The 18,812-nt window shown below is 44.9% G+C and overlaps 2 protein-coding genes across 3 annotated transcripts in view; one reads left to right on the top strand and one right to left on the bottom strand.

Moving 5' to 3' along the window:
• LOC142817950 (major facilitator superfamily domain-containing protein 12-like) overlaps nucleotides 1-13,864 on the bottom strand; it is a 51,966-nt gene extending 38,102 nt beyond the window's left edge. The window contains exons 1-2 of one of the 2 annotated variants that reach the window (XM_075896016.1): nucleotides 13,471-13,863; nucleotides 12,314-12,476 (exon numbers count right to left, since the gene is read on the bottom strand). The gene's annotated coding sequence lies outside the window, so the exon portion shown is untranslated. Of the gene's footprint in view, nucleotides 1-12,313; nucleotides 12,477-13,470 lie in introns of both variants that reach the window. The other variant, XM_075896021.1, reaches the window with a different exon arrangement.
• A 1,237-nt stretch (nucleotides 13,865-15,101) lies between these two features.
• On the top strand, nucleotides 15,102-17,960 carry LOC142817949 (polyubiquitin-C). The gene is made up of 2 exons (XM_075896006.1): nucleotides 15,102-15,258; nucleotides 16,227-17,960. Exon 2 carries the CDS (start codon nucleotides 16,237-16,239, stop codon nucleotides 17,836-17,838), a length of 1,602 nt encoding a protein of 533 aa, XP_075752121.1. The 5' UTR covers nucleotides 15,102-15,258; nucleotides 16,227-16,236; the 3' UTR covers nucleotides 17,839-17,960.
• Nucleotides 17,961-18,812: the final 852 nt, after the last annotated feature.

Raw genomic sequence — 18,812 nt, 5'->3', positions numbered from 1 at the left:
AAGCACCTAAGATTTGCCAATTATTTTTTTAGTTTCATTTCAGCTGAAGTACCTGAAATAAATATGGGTCCCAGGTCACTGTGGGTTAACATTAAATGAAATGGCCAACGCCTTAGCCGCTTATTGCTAGTTCTCCCAATAGTTCAGGTTGTCCCAGTGGTAGAATACTTCACCGCAATCAGGTATAGAAGATTAGTTATTCACACAAGTAGGATGCAAGCAATAACCACAAGGACGGAATATAAGCACCTAAAATATCTATGGAAGTCTCAGTGGAGCCAATCTCGACAATCAGAAGAGACGACCACCAGCTTTAGATGCTGTGTCCCCCCATTTAAACTTCCGCCTGCACAGGTCTAGTCCGAATATATCACTCCTCCGCCAACTCTGCTGAGAACTAAAAAATATTGCACATTACCTTTTGTCATGTCCAAAATATTCTTGTATTAGAACTTGACTTCCGATTACTCCTCTTTCAAAAATGGGCTTAACCTTATCGGCGGAACATGTTTTAAGCTTCGGTGCCTGAGGCTTGGTATACTGCCTCAGGGATGCCTTTGATGTCGTATGTAATTTCATTATAACTACTCAACGAGTACATTTTAATCTGGTATTTAAGATTCTTTGTCATTTCAACAAAGTAAAGCCTAACTAAGTTTTCGAAAAGGCCCCCTAGGTCGGCAAACAAGCTCACGAGTCAAATCAGACCCCGATAAAGCCACGAGTCTCGGCGAGTTCGAGTGATTAGTATTTTGACGAGTGTAAGTACAACTGAGAAAAACTTTCATGAGGTTGGATCCGAGAGAGCCCTAAGGGCGAGGCATATTTGATGAGCAAGCTCCACATTGTTTTGCCAACCTCTCGTCCAATCTAGTCAATTGAAGTATTACCATCAGCTTTATGTCCGCTCACATTTCCTTATGTCTATTCGCACATCAATTCAGTAGCTTTCACACGCCAGCTCGATACTAATTGAACAGACACGTGATCTACAAAAGAACAGGTGGCTTGATTCCCTCCATTATTTTCCAAGGTAGGCCTCGTTAAGGACATCTCATGTGAGTCATCGCTTTCCATAAAAATGTTCTTAGTAGATTACGACCACTGATAACTCGTATTCAAAGATATGAGAACAAAAGCACCAGAGCTCCAATTATGCGAGATATCCGTTTTAAAAAGCATTGATACCTTGAACAAAACAGCTGATGGACTCGTGAGTCGACTCACTCGGACTCAAGTAGACCCATGAGTCCGAGTCCAATTGAGTAATATTTTGGTGAATTTGAGTCTGAGCGAGACTAATTGAGAAATATTTTAGTGGCAACATCGCTCAAGAAGCAGCCCACATTCTACAAACATGCAAAAGCATGGGCTTGCACTACCTCTCTTGCTTTCCAGACCACATGGGCAAAGAGGTCCACCCACAGCAACCCAACCTCAATGAAAAGGCTCATAATAGAGTGCGAGAACTGACCCGCTGTGGCGATCAATCAGCCACCAAAGAGCTGGGCACAGACGTACTGTTTAATGATCCTTTCCTCATCTTTCAAGAAATTACCTCCTACTACCAAAACGATAGAAGCCAATACCACATGCAAAGCTCGAACGCGCACAAGAGGTACCTTTTCACATGCTACAAACGAGATCGTACCCATGACGGGGCCGACTCAGTCGTTACAACTCGGACATAAGATTCACAATGCCCAGACTGCTCAGAAGTGTACTGTTCACTCGAACACATGCTATGGCAATGTCCCGCGTTACCTCGAAGACCTCTCACCAGTGAGTCCGACTGGGAGGAGGCACTCAGGAGCCCCAGTCTCAGAAACCAACAAAAGGCAGTCCAGAGGGCCCAAGAACTGGCGGAACGCCGCCACGTTCCCGTCTTGACTCAGACGCCGCCTACAGTAGCGGCTGCTAGAGTGTCCCTTGTGGACACCCTGGTGGCTTAAATTTCTCAGGACCATTTAGTAAAGTTCTTGACTGACTGAGTCCCAAGTCCGAGCGAGTTCGGTTAGAGAAAACATTGGTGAGTGTGAGCCCAATAAAATGAGCCCCAAGTGTAAGGCATGTTTCATGAGCGAGTCTGAGGGAGCTCTAAATTATCTGCAGGCCTATGACTTCAAGCAGGAGTATCAAAAGCATATTAAATGTATTTCAAAGCACCATGATGCACTACTTATGGTTATCGATACCGCTGTTTTTATTCAGAGCAACAATATAAAAATGTCTGAAATTCATGTCAGCCCTCTTTTTAACATGCTATTAAAACTCCTCCTTACATATTCAAGTGAACAGTTCAGTGTACATCGCAAATTATGCAGTGAGAAATGCAGTAATGGAGAGTTTGAGATTAAGTTTGACTTCCTGGATTTCTTTGACACACATTTAAAGATAAACATAAGAGCAGCTTTGATGTAATCTGATCACTGACACTACCTAAAGTGAGATAAAAAAAAAGTCATGTTTTGGTATGCTCTAGGTTGCAATCAGTAAGAAAGCAAGACTGTAAGCTGTTTCTATTCCACATGAAACGTTCACAGCAGCATCGCCTATGGATTAAGAATGATCATGCCAAAGATAAAACGTTTCACTGCCTCATGACAGGGCAAAATACCAGCACGGTGCTCTGATGGTAAAAAATGTGAATAACTGTCTTTGCCTGGGAACCAAACACTTTAGTCTACTTCCGTCTGTTAATGGCACTTTTTGGGCAAAAGACAAAAGCCAAGATATGACACAGAGATAACATTGTCCGAGGCATGCACAAACACAGCTTTTGCACTTCCGCAATATGCTTCCTAAACATGTGTACAAAGAAGACGAAACACTGGAGTTAGGCTCTTAGGCGGCAACAAACAATAGCCAAGCAACGACGTGTTCTTCTGTCAGCCTGTGTTGAGCAGGGTAGCAGCACAATGTGAAAACAAGTCATTTCCACATTGTGTCATGGATTCTTCAGAAGCCTCTCACACTACCTGTATCTTTGCAGAGGAGTTGTTCGACAAGGCTTGGGTCAAATACACAGATAAAGAGGTGCGCCTAAGCCCTAAGAAACCATAATCTGCACCATTGGCTTCCAATTTGGCTAAGAACATATTTCGATTAAATGTTTGTTTGCATCAATGCTTGTGTATCCCACTTGAATTTATTAACCCGATGTGGTGTTGAAGAGTTCGTTCTCAAAAATTCTGGCATTGGTGTCTGTGTCGTTTATTGTGAGCGAAAAATCATCATCTTTGCGTGACCAAATGATTGAGAAAGATGCAAATAAAATAAATAATAAAAAATTCTGGGTCTGAGCGCGCATCGAATTTGGTTTGTTTGCATCACCCTCTACAAAAGGCACACTGCTACTGCACCCAGATAGTGCGGGCATAGCAATTTTTTAAAAATTTCATATAGTACTAAGAGTTTGAAGTACGCTCTAGGAACAGAATATCACTATTGCATTCAACTCTTAAAGATGAAGCTTAGGGGTCCCCCAATTGTTTTTCACATGCATCAAAACGTTATACTGTGACATATTTTCATGTGTCATCGCACCTTTCATGATACCAATTTGCCAGATCAAGAGTCAAGTGCACAGCCACATACACAATTATAATGCAAACAAAATTAATAGCAAAGCTGCACAGTACAATGGCATAGCCACTGAAATGCAGTGATAATAACCATAATAAGCTATACATTACTACTGTAATGCTAAACATTACCATTTGATACTTATACTACACCACAAGAAGCACAATCTTTGCAATACCTGTCAGTATTGCATCGGACGATAATTAGGAAATCGGGCCCACAACAGTTTTTAGTGCAGAAAAGAAAGTGGCCAAAGTTATTAAAGCACAAGACACTTTTATGAACCGTCTTCCAGTACATTTTGCAAGATATCGTTACAGAAAAGATAGACTTGAAAGTGTAAATACAGATGCACTTACAATTGGTTAAGTGAGCAGCACTGCTGATATAATCAGCTTGTGCCAGTATTTTCTCTGTCATGCTCCTTTTCATCTGTTGGGCTGCTATGCCACTGGCCCGTAGCATTACCACGAACGATGGAAGTACCGTACAGGATATTCAAAAGTCGTTTTCACAAGCGGTGTTGTAGGGTTCGAGTCGTGTCACGTGAACATCAACAATGAACAGAGCGGATTACGAGGGAGAGATGAGGCCAATCTTGAAGGTAACAGCTACTGCTTCATGAAAATCCCGTGTAAGGAGACTAAAGTTTTTCGGATAGGCCCACCCATCAATGAGCGGACCAGAGTAGCACAAGGGTACTGAGACTGAAATGTACGTCTTAATGTGAAGCCTCGTACTGAGGACATTGGTCGGTCTGCGATGCTGTCAGCCGAGCACAGGTGAGCTGATGGAATCACAGACCAACCAATGTTGTCGCGGGCGTAATTACTAGTGGATGACGTATGGGATGAGATGACTATGTCCAATGGTAAAGTCTGCTCATTTCCGTACAGTATGAAGAGGGGTAAAAAGCCTGCTGTGTCTATACATAATGAATTATTTGCGAAAGATGTGTACGGTAGGGCAAGATTCCAGTATTGGTGGTCCGGTGACAAGCACAAAGCGAGCATATCTGTGAGAGTACAATTAAGGGGCTCCGTGAGGCCGTTGGTTTGAAAATGGTAAGCAGTCGTTCATTTGTGTTGCATGGAACATGAACGCAGGAAGTCGGTGATGACTTGGGACAGAAATGTATGGCCTCGGTATTGGAGCAGTTGTCTTGGGGCACCATGAACCAATGTAGGATCTCCATAACAGGAAGTCAGCAACGTTAGTTGCACAGCTTGTCGCGAGAGCCTGCATATTAGCATAGCGTGTAGTGTAATCTGTAGCCATGGCTATCTATTTGTTTATCAACATCGATGTGAAAAAATAACGAAGCAGGTCTAACCCAACAAAGTAAGATGGTTCCGTGAGTATGTCAACTGGTTTCAGATGGGCGGTGAGTAGTAATGACGTATTGGCATACTAAGCGATCAAGGCATGGTCAAAAGAAACGGTACCCTGTGCACTCATACGTGCGAGATATGCCAAGGTGTCCAGCTGTGGGTGCATCATGAAGTTCAGCCAGGATACAGCGCCGTGAACGTCGAGGCACAAGAATAAGAAAACCAGGGCCATCTGGGTGGAAATCGCAGCTGTTAGACACCCTTTTGAAGCACAAAGTGATGGGCAGGGGCATCATTTGGGGTGTACTCTGTGCAGCTGATGATATCTAGCAGCACTGGATCCCCTTTCTTTTCTTCCTCGATGTGAACCAATTCGGTCACAGAAAACATGGAGTGCACCGCATTTGCACTGTGTTTGCACCATGTTCATGCCGGTGTCATGAGAAACGTCGGCAGGTTACCGGGAGAGATAATTGGCATCCAGGTGCAGGCGACCCGATTTCTAGACGACTGAGTAGGAAAATTCCTGCAGGCACGAAGCCCAGCGACCAAGCTGCCCTGAGCAATACTTAAGAGAGTTCAGCCAGCAGAGCGCGTGGTGGTTGGTAACTACAGAAAATGGGGGTCCATATAAAAAAGGCCTGTATTTCGCAACCACCAAAACAATGGCCAAGCACTCGCCCTCTGTGATGGAATGATTGCGCTCAGAGACATATAGGAGACAACTGGTATATGCGATAATGCAGTCATGGCCATGTTGACATTGACGTAGCACTGCACTGACGCCATGGCCAGTTGCATTGGTATGGATGCAAGTGACCATGCAAGTGACTGCATTGCTTTATCACAGTTAGAATGTGATTACCAGGCTGGGCTTTAAGGCAATGAGGACCCTTCACATGTGTCTTAATACTGACACATTGATTAGGCTTGTTCCTGTTCTGTATCATTCTTTTTTGGACCAATATATTTTTCTACTCTAAAATATAAAGTTAGTAGGAAGTCAGCATTTTTTCTGTCTACCCTGTCCTTTTACCTATGTTCGCATGCTGAAAAACTTGCAAATATGACTACGCAACAACTAGCCCAAACTTCCACTCTGGTAAGAATAGCAGACAACGTTAAGGCAATCAAGGGTATCTATTCCTGCCAGAGGGACGTCCTTGTAATTGTGCTTAGGTGTCTATAGTACACACAGAAATGCCATGTGCAGTCTTTCTTGTGGACTAGTACAACAGGGAATGCCCAAGGACTGCAGGATGGCTCAATGAAGTGTTTGGCGAGCATTTTCTCGACGTCACTTTGAATAATTTGACGCTGTTGTCGACACGCAATATGAACGGCTATGAATCGAATGCTCATCAGCAGTGATGATGCAGTGGGTCACACCAGTTGCTTTTCTCAATGGACAGACACTGATATAGAAAATGTCGCTGTAGGACTGCAGAAACTGGTGGAGCCCCTTTGTGTGCTACGGTATTCAAATGGAAACAATTGTCAACTTGATAGCACTGTCCAGGCAAGTACTGGATCGGTGCGGAGCCTGGAGATCAAAAGGAGCAGCCACCATGAAAGCATCATCAGCCAGCAGAGCGCGTGGTCGTTGGTAACTACAGAAAATGGGCGTCCATATAAAAAAGGCCTGTATTTCGCGACCGCCAAAACAATAGTTAAGCACTCGCCCTCTGTGATGGAATGATTGCGCTCAGAGGCATATAGGAGACAACTGGTATAATGCAGTTATGGCCATGTTGACATTGACGTAGCACTGCGCTGACGCCATGGCCAGTTGCATTCGTATGGATGCAAGTGACCATGCAAGTGACTGCATTGCTTTATCACAGTTAGAATGTGATTACCAGGCTGGTGGGCAATGAGGACCCTTCACATGTGTCTTAATACTGACACATTGATTAGGCTTGTTCCTGTTCTGTATCATTCCTTTTTGGACCAATATATTTTTCTACTCTGCAAAATAAAGTTAGTAGGAAGTCAGCATTTTTTCTGTCTACCCTGTCCTTTTACCTATGTTTGCAAGCTGAAAAACTTGCAAATATGACTACGCAACAACTAGCCCAAACTTCCACTCTGGTAAGAAAAACAGACAACGTGGAGGCAATCAAGGGTATCTATTCCTGCCAGAGGACGTCCTTGTAATTGTGCTTAGGTGTCTATAGTAGACACAGAAATGCCATGTGCAGTCTTTCTTGTGGACTAGTACAACAGGGGATGCCCAAGGACTGCAGGATGGCTCAATGAAGTGTTTGGCGAGCATTTTCTCGACTTCAGTTTGAATAATTTGACGCTGTTGCCGACACGCAATATGAACGGCTATGAATCGAATGCTCATCAGCAGTGATGATGCAGTGGGTCACACCAGTTGCTTTTCTCAATGGATAGACACTGATATAGAAAATGTCGATGTAGGACTGCAGAAACTGGTGGAGCCCCTTTGTCTGCTACGGTATTCAAATGGAAACAATTGTCAACTTGATAGCACTGTCCAGGCAAGTACTGGATCGGCGTGGAGCCTGGAGATCAAAAGGAGCAACCACCATGAAAGCATCATTTGCATTGTCTTCTAAGGTAGGAAGCAATGCCAAAGAGATGCCTTGTCGCAGCACTTGAAGTGTCAAACTGAAATTCACTACCAGAAGGCACGTAGAATTCCCTGGGAGAGTCAAAGTGGTGTGTGGTAACATAACGTCGCAGTCAGCTGCAGTTAATGAGGACATATGTGATAGGTGCCAGTATTTTGTCGCCATCAAAACTGGTGGTATCACAAATACAAACCTCACGTAGGTCAGTCTTTGGGGCAGCAGGTGAGCATATCTGGAAGTGCAGAGGAGACTCAGCCGTAGTGTAGGAGGGTCTGTTATGGGCAAGTGGAGATGAAGCGTACTGTCCAAACAGTCAATGAGTGCACAGGCAGTCGAGGCCTAGAATTATGTTTTGCGAATATTTTTTTAAGATGGTGAAAAGAAAAACTGTGTGGCGATCAGCAGTGCTTACATGAGCAGAGCGAATTCCAACGGCAGATGTTGTACCGCCGTCAGCAGCAACACCGATGAACGGAGATGTTACAGGTGTGAGAACTTTCTTGAGCTTGCTGCGCAAATAAGTCGTCATAACAGAAAGCTGAGCACCAGTGTCAACAAGTGCAGTCACATGCACACCATCGAATTGTACGTAGATAAGGTTCCGTTTCACCGGTGTCCAAATGATATGCAGTGTCCTGGGCTGGTTTTATGACGATAAAAGACACGAGCATTGACAGAATGCGGGAAAGTTGGTGTGGTAGGACGCTAGTGATTTCGGCAATGGCGATAAATGTAGCAATGTATATCCCACTTTAAATGTATGTCACAAACCTAAGTTGGGAAATGTCTTGCAATTTTCTTCTTCCATAAACTTGACCTTTCTTGCCTTGCCTATCCAGGTGTCGTCGTATGCATAGTCTGCTCAGACAAACATTCAGCGTAATAATTTGCTATCTGGTGCCACTGCAGTAAGGCTCATCCTTCGTGCAATTGAAACTTGTTTCTTTATGTACGTTTAACGACTTTCCATTGACTGTAATTTTGTAAACGGTTGAAAAGAGAAGATAATCACCAGCAGAGTTCAAAGTGCAGGGGAGACTCACCTAAACTACGTGATGCTGTGCGATTCCAAAAACAGTATTGTGTGTGCTTTTTGCGTGTATCAGGACACTGAATATGTTTAGGCAATGAAAGCTTTAAAACTTGGATGGGTATTTTCGTTTAGCTTGGGCTAGGAAAAACAATGGGCCCACCTGAGAAGTGCAGGCCTACAAAAGAAGCCCCACACAGTGTTAAATCTTTTGTGAACTGTGTTTTGCTTAGGAGAATTGACTGATTTATATGTGCAGTTTAACGTCCCAAAACCACCATATGATTATAAGAAGCATCATAGTAGAGGGCTCCCGGAAATTTCGACCCCCCGGGGTTCTTTAATGTGCACCCAAATCTGAGCACATGGGCCTACAAAATTTTCGCCTCCATCGAAAGATGCAGCCGCTGCAGCCGGGATTCGATAACGCGACCTGCGGGTCAGCAGCAGAGTACCTTAGCCACTAAACTACCGCGGCAGGGCACTTAGAAGAATCTGTACAAATTTGTTTTGCAGTAGCATTGTGCTTCTGCTGAATGGATAATAATTGTCCTTTTAAAGGGCCAGTACACCGGCTTCAACTTTTTTTTTATATACCTTGCAAACAAGCTGTGACCGAGAAAGTGCGGCAGCGAAACGGCATCTAGAGAGTTTGCTGAGCACATCCTATAGCCAGATGAGATGAGCTTGAAAAGTGCCCCTTTCTACTCCTTCGCATAGCTTGGATAATTAGGGACTGTTAAAGCTTACCTATCCTTACTTTTCTATCATACAACTCAACAGGAAAGGCTCTAACCCATACTATTGAACAGACGCATGCACCTGAGCAGAGAATTACACAGAGTGCAACTGCATGAGGCACAAAAAACTCGTGGCTATTTCTCTGTCATTCGCTGCATTCTCCCAGGGTTTATGCTAGCATGGATTCTAGCAGCTGCATTTTTCCCAAGGTTTATGGTAACATGCATCCTAGAAAGTTTTATGCCAAACATGGCGACCAGCCACACCAAGACAGATGTGTTTGCAGTGATCAAGCCAGCCAACACAGATGCCTCCACCTTGTCAGTGCCCAAAGATTTCTGGTTGTTCGAACACCATATCCTTTTAGCTTAGGCACAGCATAAGCTGTTGCGATAGCCGCTTGCACAAGCCGACTACCTGCTCTAGCAGATGAACTTCAAGTATTTGATGTGGCTTTTTCTGTAGTACAACTCAAAAGTGCCCTCAAACCCCTTGGTGGAAAAGCTTTTGAATGTTTCCAACGTACTGCTCCCCAAAAAATGAGGTCACCTGCCACTGCCAAAGCGCAACTCTTGTAGAGTTCTAATATGAGACTTTATTAAGTTGATAATATGTATCCTCTCAACAATTTCCTGCTCCTGTCCTTTGTTTTTTTTTCTTCCCTTTCCTCTTGTTTCCTATTCCCCTTCCCCAATCCCCCAGTATAGGACAAACAACTGGAAACTTTTCAGGTTAATTTCCCTGCCTTTTAGTTTCCTCCTTTCCTTTCTTTCTTTTTTTTTCTTCCAGAAAATAGTACTGTGATATCAAATCGGCATTCAATAAATGAATATGTATTGTTTCTGTTGATGTAGTTAATCAAGCAAGACATTTTTCATTGATGCATCTAAGTAGCTTCCCATATTTGTATTTTTGAAGCATGTATCCTGAAAGCACATCTGAAGACCAAGCTGAAAGAGCATATGAGCCCTTGCTTCCTGAAAAAAATTGCCTAGGCGAGTTTTCTAACAGTCTTTTTTTACCTCCAAGTCATCTGCCGACTACAATGCTCCTACTCGTATGATATACATTGTTCAATATGATTAAGTTAATAGCTTGACATTGCCTCAGGAGAGCCCGACAATATACCATACTTTAAAAACAAAGATGTAGTGGTAAAGTAATTAATGCTCCAACGTTAAAAAATAACTCGAATGCCTTGCTTTCTCATTAAAGGAACTTGCAATGGAAATACATGGCGATATTGGGGAAGAACAAAAAATGAATTTTTGTTCACAGCTGATGTATACACAGAGAAAATAGGGAGGAAACAGGCCGACAACTGCCACATATAGGGGCACCACACTTGCAGCATGTTAGCACTCACCTCCCACGCAGCTAATTCCACGATTATTCATTTCCTACAAAACATCCACTCTTAATGACGTTCTTCAACAATTGCACTTCATATCAAGAACCTGTGATAATCAGTACATAGCTTGTAAAACACTGACTTGCGCTGAACACCATCAGGAGCACGTCCTGGACGTTACATGAATCGTAATTTGGCAGCACCATTCGCAAAACTATCAGTAAACCAATTTCATTTAATGTATGCCCCTCTGAGGCAGTGGGTAACAACAGTATAAAAACCGAAAATAAAAAAATTTTGACAGGGATGAAAACGTTATCATTTGGCTCAAGAGTGAAACCAAAAGTCGGCTATATGGAATGACCAAGGAGGTGCAATGTGAGCATTAATGCACACCTCAGGAAACAGTATCAACACACATTTCAGGCAGAGATTCTAAAGTGAAAATGTGATTGATATATATGTGGGGTATAACGTCCCAAAAAACAGCATATGATTATGAGAGATGCCGTAGTGGAGGGCTCCGGAAATTTCAACCACCTGGGGTTCTTTAACATGCACTCAAATCTGAGCACACGGGCCTACAGCCTTTTTGCTTTTATTGAAAATGCAGCCACCGCTGCCGGGATTCGATTCCGCGACCTGCAGGTCAGCAACCGAGTATTTTAGCCACTAGACCGCCGTGGCGGGGCCAAAGTAAAGATGGACTGAAATTTTGTGAAAAATGAAGAGAGGCAACCGGAGCTGTTAATATTAATGCAAGTGGTCCTTGGTGTGCCAGTCACACAAGCCAACATAAAGAGGACATTCTCAGAACTGAATAATAATAATAATAATAATAATAATAATAATAATAATAATTTTTAATACCAATTTAAATCTTAAGGTTTTTTTCTGAGGACAGCCCTCATGGATATTTCAGACTACACTCGCTGACGTGCTGCTTCTGACCAAGATCATGCTCAATCTCCCGACAAAAAGAATTTAACCTACTGAGAGAATTCGCGGTTCACTTTTATGTAAGCAAATGAAATAGTATGTCTTTATTATAACTTTTAAACTTGAATTTTGCCCACAAGTAAGCATAGTTGCCAACCATCACGAAACTTACTTTCATTCCAGAACAGAAACAGGACTGAAGTTTTAAGTGGAACTGCACTAAAATGGAAGTGAAAAGCATTTCGTTCGAACCACTAGCTCTCGGCATGTGTCTGTGCTAAAAATGAAACAGCCGACGAAATTCTTTAGGATGGCCTTCACTACGTAAGTGCACGTTAGCCGCTGCCTGCTCTCGAAACGAAAAACCGAAATTGGTACGTAACTCAATATTTACTACTGGCACTTACCACCTCAATTAGTCGGAATTGCAGCTTCAACTTAAACGAATCGTGATTTAGCTACACTTATTCCTTTCATAAGCTGCTTATCATCATGCTTCGTGCCTGGCTAGCTCATTTGGCAAGTACATTAATATGTAGCAAGCATTAATATGTAGCATGGCTTGGGAGAGCGCATTAGTAGCACATAATCCAACCTCAAGGCTGATTAGTTAAATTTTTGACCCTTCTCCTTGAAGACAGTAGTTGAACTATCAGTTTGCTTGTTTTGGGCCAAAAACTGTAGCATCTGCAATGAGATATGTTAATTTAAAAAAGAAATGAAAAGACACGCTTACCACAGTCGCATGTTATGCAAGCATTCAGAACTTCACTGCCCCAACTGCGGCGCCCGTTGCTGCACGGATGGACGGTCCATGTGCACAGTCAAGACCGAGGCACATGACTGCTGACGTCTCCCCCTATCAGCAATTGATATAGTGTCTGCCGACTTCCTGCAATCTAAGGGGGAGGACTTCCGATGAGAATCGTATATCGCAGAAAAGACAAAGCGCATGGTGTTCACATAAAGCACGGCGCTCGTGATGCTGCACGCGACGGCGGGCACTTCCCCAAGGATCGCGTCGCAGCAGATTAGAAGAACAAATGCGAGCAGATATCGAAGCTGACCGAGCTACGCCAGCAAGAGCTGAAGACTTGCGCGATAACGCTGGCAAACACGTACAAAAGTCACTCTGGGAACTGCAGCAATCAATTAAAAGCGGACGACATTGTGCTTACACGCAGGCATGTATTTTGCGTCACCCGGAGGAATTCATACATCGGCTACAAATGACACCTTCGATTGCGATTGAGCCCGATCGCGAATCAAGTTTTCGATCCCTCCTGCAGCGTGCTCAAGAAAAGCAGCCAATAGAGAAATTGCCTCTTTGCGTGACTAAATTGCGATCGAAAGCGCCTTGTGTAAAAGAGGTAGACGAATAGCCGAATTGTCGTTGATTTTCGCACGCGATAAGATTATGCTAGCGAACGTCGATTCGGATAGCGAAGTGTAAACAAAGCAAATAGTCGCTTGCGCAACTTTTATTGCCTTTATCTTTACAGCGATCCAAAGGAGGTATTCTCACGAAGTGCCGGCTAGCGACTGAGTCAAGATTTGCGACACCCCAGGCGATCCGCAGAACTGTGCGCTAAACGTTTGTCTGTAGGTTCATGCACCAATGCATTATGTTTGTACTCACGCAACGGTTCAAAAAATAAATAAATAATTGCAAGGACGCACGCCTGCGTTTGCTGATCTCTGTGCCACTCTGAGCAAGGCACTGAGCGAGTAATTTTTTTTTTAGGCTTCAACGTGTCACGTAAAAACGGCACCAGGAACACTGCTTTAGAACGAATGACGACGTTGCCACCGGCATAGGCATGGGGAACTATTAGCGGTACACATTTCTAGTACGCGTAGCGTAAGAATACTTTCTTGGTTCAGGGTACTCACTCATTCAAAGACATAGCAGACGATTTGGTAGGAAGGGGCGGAAAAATGTATGCATGAGGTGACGTACTACGCCGCTCCAGGCGCTGCTTAGAAAATTGAATGCAGTTTCGGTTTCGGAAAAAATGTTCACATATTACTATAATTGGTAAGTTTAATCTATTTCATAAAATTCAATTCGCCTGTCCATATTCTACACGTACGGCATTCACCGCAATTGAAGGGCTTCGGACACGGAGGCTACTGACACTGCACGCGTATGAGTCACACTGGTCACGCCGAGATGAGCTTGGCAGCATGACGCGTTACACCTGTCTGCCTGTGCAACGCCTCGTCGGCCTGTGTCACGTTTATCACAGGACCCCGCGTTTGCACGCCTATGTTCGAATGTTTTCGCCCGGCGTTTTAAATAGTACTTGTTCACTCAGAGTACAACACTTGTGTGACGCAAACACGATCACAGTGTAATTTGTGCGCGTTTCCTTGTATTACATTGAGTTGTAAGCCATCAGAAATGTTGTTTTTCTGTGGCGTTCTGTGGTACGGCAGAGCAAACATATGACATGACAAACGCTACTGATCCGAGCAACTAAAGCTGGATGCGTAGCACAAGTACTGCTTGACGCTTTTACCGGTGTCACACGCGGTCGATTTCGATTGGGCCTGATACGGATGGGATTTCTCATTCGTAATTGGTTTTCTTTTTGCAAGCTGCAAAAGATCACCAAAATCTTTTAATTTGATTCCGATTGGGCTTAATCGTGAAAGACAACGCCCTGTATGGCGCCAATTATGTGCGTATTCTTCTTCCGTGAACCGAAGGCTCTCTAGCCTGCGAGCCATTTGAACGCTGCCAAGCTTTCGCCAGTATAAGAGAAAGAACACAGGCTTCCGTATTTTCTATCTGCAAAGCGCATTTCCCAATCACGTTTCTATTTTGAACTTCCCCCATCGTGCGAATTGCAGGAAACTACACGCGTGAGGCCACTGACGCTTCGTCGTTTCAAGAGAATGGTGGTTGCAATTTGACCAATTCAAAGAATGACAAAAAGAGTGCTTGCGCAGCGCATCAGCGCCCTAGACACCAAAGTAACGTTGCTAGACACAGCAGACACTCAGTGGTGTCGACAAAAATGATTCATCGCACGAAGCTTTTGTTTTTGTGTCACGTTCGAGACCACGCAGGTTGCAAGTGCTCTTAAGCGCGGTAGCAACGTAACACAATCTTAAAGCTTCCGTTACAAAATACCTCAAATGACACCGTTCCTCGACCTAATACAATCATAGCTGCAATTGTAACGCAACAGCAGGAAAAGAACGGTTTAAAACGGTTTTATGGAACGCCGCCATTGCGCGATAAAAAAAAAAAAGACCCTAGTAGCGCCCCCTAAGTAAACACATAAGCAATAAAAACGTATTTAGTAAGAACTTAACAATAATATTACAAAAAAACACTGTTCAAATAAAACTTGTAATATAATAACGTAATGTCTAACTTTCTTGGAGCAATTTAAGCTTATTTTGAAAACGCAGGAGATGGCGCGCAAGCAACTAACTGACGTCATTGAAATTGCTAGATCTTTCTCGAAAACGAATACGCAAACAAACTTGCGTCAGCTTCGGCCTCTGATTGGCGGATGTTGGCAGAAGTTGGTTGTTGCCGGCCTTGTCTGACCAATCGCAGGCTGCGACGTACTCCTTCTCGGCGTATTTAGCCTTTGTGCCCAAAGGAAACGAGCTATTGCAAGTGAAACTGCGCTCGTGAATACTGTGTTGTGCTGCCGCAAAGAGGTAAGGCGATTCCTTTGTGTCCGTTGATGCCTAAGTCTTCATCGACGAAATTGACGTAGCTGTTCGTCGCGAGGCTCGCACCTAGCGCGTAGTGCGTGCTGTTAGAACGAGCGGTCGAAATTCCGCCATTCCGCTGCATCGGTTGCTCGGTGCAGATCGAGTTCAGGCTTGTGTGGTTGCTGGCGGTAGGCGAATTAGACGCAGCCTCGCAGTAGCTTCGAAATTTCTCATCGGTTCGCTTTCTTCGTATTTCCTCCGCGCTCTTTCTACGATTCGCGACTTGCTGCGCGATAGATTGGGTGCGCCTGGTCGTTGTAGCTTTTTTAGTTAGGCCTATTGAGTTCAGGCTTGTGTGGTTGCTGGCGGTAGGCGAATTAGACGCAGCCTCGCAGTAGCTTCGAAATTTCTCATCGGTTCGCCTTCTTCGTGTTTCCTCCGCGCTCTTTCTACGATTCGCGACGTGCTGCGCGATAGATTGGGTGCGCCTGGTCGTTGTAGCTTTTTTAGTTAGGCCTATTGAGTTCAGGCTTGTGTGGTTGCTGGCGGTAGGCGAATTAGACGCAGCCTCGCAGTAGCTTCGAAATTTCTCATCGGTTCGCTTTCTTCGTGTTTCCTCCGCGCTCTTTCTACGATTCGCGACGTGCTGCGCGATAGATTGAGTGCGCCTGGTCGTTGTAGCTTTATTTTAGTTAGGCCTATTGCGCTGTTCGGGCGCGTTTTCGAAGTAGTAGGTTAAGGCTCAGCAGTACCTTGTTTAAGCACATTTGCGTGTTCTCAGGTTTGGCGTGAACCTTTTTTGGCTAGTTGTTTACGTGTTGTTAATGGTTTCTACGAGCTCAAGCGAATTATACCGTCGAGACCCTCTTGGCCTACTTCGACGCGGTTAGGCCTAAGCGCCATATTTGCCTGTGCCGACACCCATTTGTTACGCATCGTTATTTGACATTGCCTCTTCGTTCTCTTTACAGATCAACCACCATGCAGATCTTCGTGAAGACGCTCACGGGAAAAACTATTACGCTCGAAGTTGAGCCGAGTGACACCATTGAAAATGTCAAGGCGAAAATTCAGGATAAGGAGGGAATTCCGCCTGACCAGCAGCGTCTGATCTTCGCCGGCAAGCAGCTCGAGGACGGCCGCACGCTGTCCGATTACAACATTCAAAAGGAAAGCACCCTGCACCTTGTGCTGCGGCTTCGTGGAGGCATGCAGATCTTTGTGAAGACGCTGACTGGCAAGACAATCACGCTGGAAGTTGAACCCAGCGACACCATCGAGAACGTGAAGGCAAAGATCCAAGACAAGGAGGGAATCCCACCAGACCAGCAGCGTCTGATCTTCGCCGGCAAGCAGTTGGAAGACGGCCGCACACTGTCGGACTACAACATTCAGAAAGAGTCCACCCTTCACTTGGTGCTGAGGCTTCGTGGTGGGATGCAGATCTTCGTCAAGACGCTGACAGGCAAGACGATCACGCTGGAAGTTGAACCCAGCGACACGATCGAAAACGTGAAAGCCAAGATCCAAGACAAGGAGGGAATCCCACCAGACCAGCAGCGTCTAATCTTCGCCGGCAAGCAGTTGGAAGACGGCCGCACACTGTCGGACTACAACATTCAGAAAGAGTCCACCCTTCACTTAGTGCTGCGGCTCCGTGGTGGCATGCAGATTTTTGTCAAGACGCTCACCGGGAAAACCATCACGCTCGAAGTCGAGCCCAGCGACACTATCGAAAATGTCAAGGCGAAAATTCAGGACAAGGAAGGCATCCCTCCCGATCAGCAGCGTCTCATATTCGCCGGAAAACAGCTCGAGGACGGGCGCACACTGTCCGACTACAACATCCAGAAGGAGTCCACCCTTCATCTCGTCTTGCGACTCCGCGGTGGTATGCAAATTTTTGTCAAGACTCTGACGGGCAAGACGATCACTCTCGAGGTCGAGCCGAGCGACACTATTGAGAACGTCAAGGCGAAGATTCAGGACAAGGAAGGGATCCCGCCCGATCAGCAGCGTCTTATTTTTGCCGGCAAACAGCTTGAAGACGGCCGCACATTGTCCGATTACAACATCCAGAAGGAGTCGACGTTGCACTTGGTCCTGCGGCTCCGCGGAGGTATGCAAATCTTTGTGAAGACACTTACCGGCAAGACCATCACCCTTGAGGTCGAGCCTAGCGACACCATTGAAAACGTGAAGGCCAAAATTCAGGACAAAGAGGGCATTCCTCCGGACCAGCAGCGTCTTATTTTCGCCGGTAAGCAGCTCGAAGACGGCCGCACCCTCTCGGACTACAACATTCAAAAGGAGTCTACCCTTCACCTCGTCCTCCGGCTGCGCGGAGGCATGCAAATCTTCGTTAAGACCCTCACCGGCAAGACCATAACCCTGGAGGTCGAGCCCAGCGACACCATCGAAAATGTGAAGGCTAAAATCCAGGACAAGGAGGGCATTCCACCAGACCAACAGCGTCTCATCTTTGCAGGCAAGCAGTTGGAGGACGGCCGCACTCTCTCCGATTACAACATTCAGAAGGAATCGACCCTCCACCTTGTCCTGCGGCTCCGTGGTGGCCAGTAGAACTTTTTTTTTTATTCCTAGCTGGGCTGGTCCAGTGACTTTAATTGGTTTGTGTTGACCAGCCTTCGGGCTTTCACACATAACGGGACGTGAAGTCTCAATAAAAATTTTTTTCCTGGTTATTTTGACTTTTCTTTTTAATTGCCATGTTCGCTGAGCCATTTATGGTCCAGCTTGAGCAACGGGCATTAGTCGTATGTAGTGCCGTGAGCAGCATCGTTTGGAAAGCGAAGCAGTCGACCTCGTAGTGAAGAAAGCTAGTACTATAAGCTCCTGCTTTATGGCAACCCGACATGCCTCAACAACGAAAATTTTAATGAAGACGCTAGGTGCAAGCCGAAAACTCTTGGTTGATCTTGCCACAGTGCACTCTACTGCTAGTTTAACTGTATCAAAGCCAATTGCTTACTTCCATAGGCAGTGCTCCAGTACCTACAAGCCAGCAGATAACTTAAATATATGCACAGCTGATCACCTGCAGGCCACTGCGAAGGTGGGGTAATACTTCTTATGGGCTTTAAGTGTCTGCATGTCTTGCTGTGATTCGGGGAGGTCAGTGTCAGCTCCCTGAAAGGTCTCGGTCATCACTTCGTTATAATCGTAGGCTCAAAATTAAAACAAGGGCTAAGTAAACAAAATGTAGGCTGCTGTGTAAATAAGTTTTGCTTGTAAGGCATAAAGTGTAAGCATCTACTGCAAGAAGTCTGGATAGCCTCCATTGTGCTGCATCTGATACATGACAGCGAGTACAAGAGGTTCACATGCTCCAAGATGCCTGAGAACCAGAGTCGAGGTTTCATACTAGTCGTTACTGAACAGAGTTGTGTTCAATGGCACCACTGCTTACTTCCTTTCACATTTGGTGCTGTATCATCCTGTAGGAATGCACAGTATATGAAATGCTGGACTATTATGACACACAAAGGCAACTAACTCACTAAAGAGTGCATGGAAAAAGATTAATGGTGACACTT

Source organism: Rhipicephalus microplus, chromosome 1 (assembly GCF_043290135.1).
Source record: "Rhipicephalus microplus isolate Deutch F79 chromosome 1, USDA_Rmic, whole genome shotgun sequence".
NCBI classification, from domain to species: domain Eukaryota; kingdom Metazoa; phylum Arthropoda; class Arachnida; order Ixodida; family Ixodidae; genus Rhipicephalus; species Rhipicephalus microplus.
The sequence above is the reverse complement of the archived record's forward strand: the minus strand, read 5'-3'. Positions and strand labels throughout refer to the sequence as shown.

Excerpts from the sequence above, each read along its gene's own strand:
- LOC142817949 (XM_075896006.1), top strand. The coding sequence starts at position 16,237 with ATGCAGATCTTCGTGAAGACGCTCACGGGAAAAACTATTACGCTCGAA.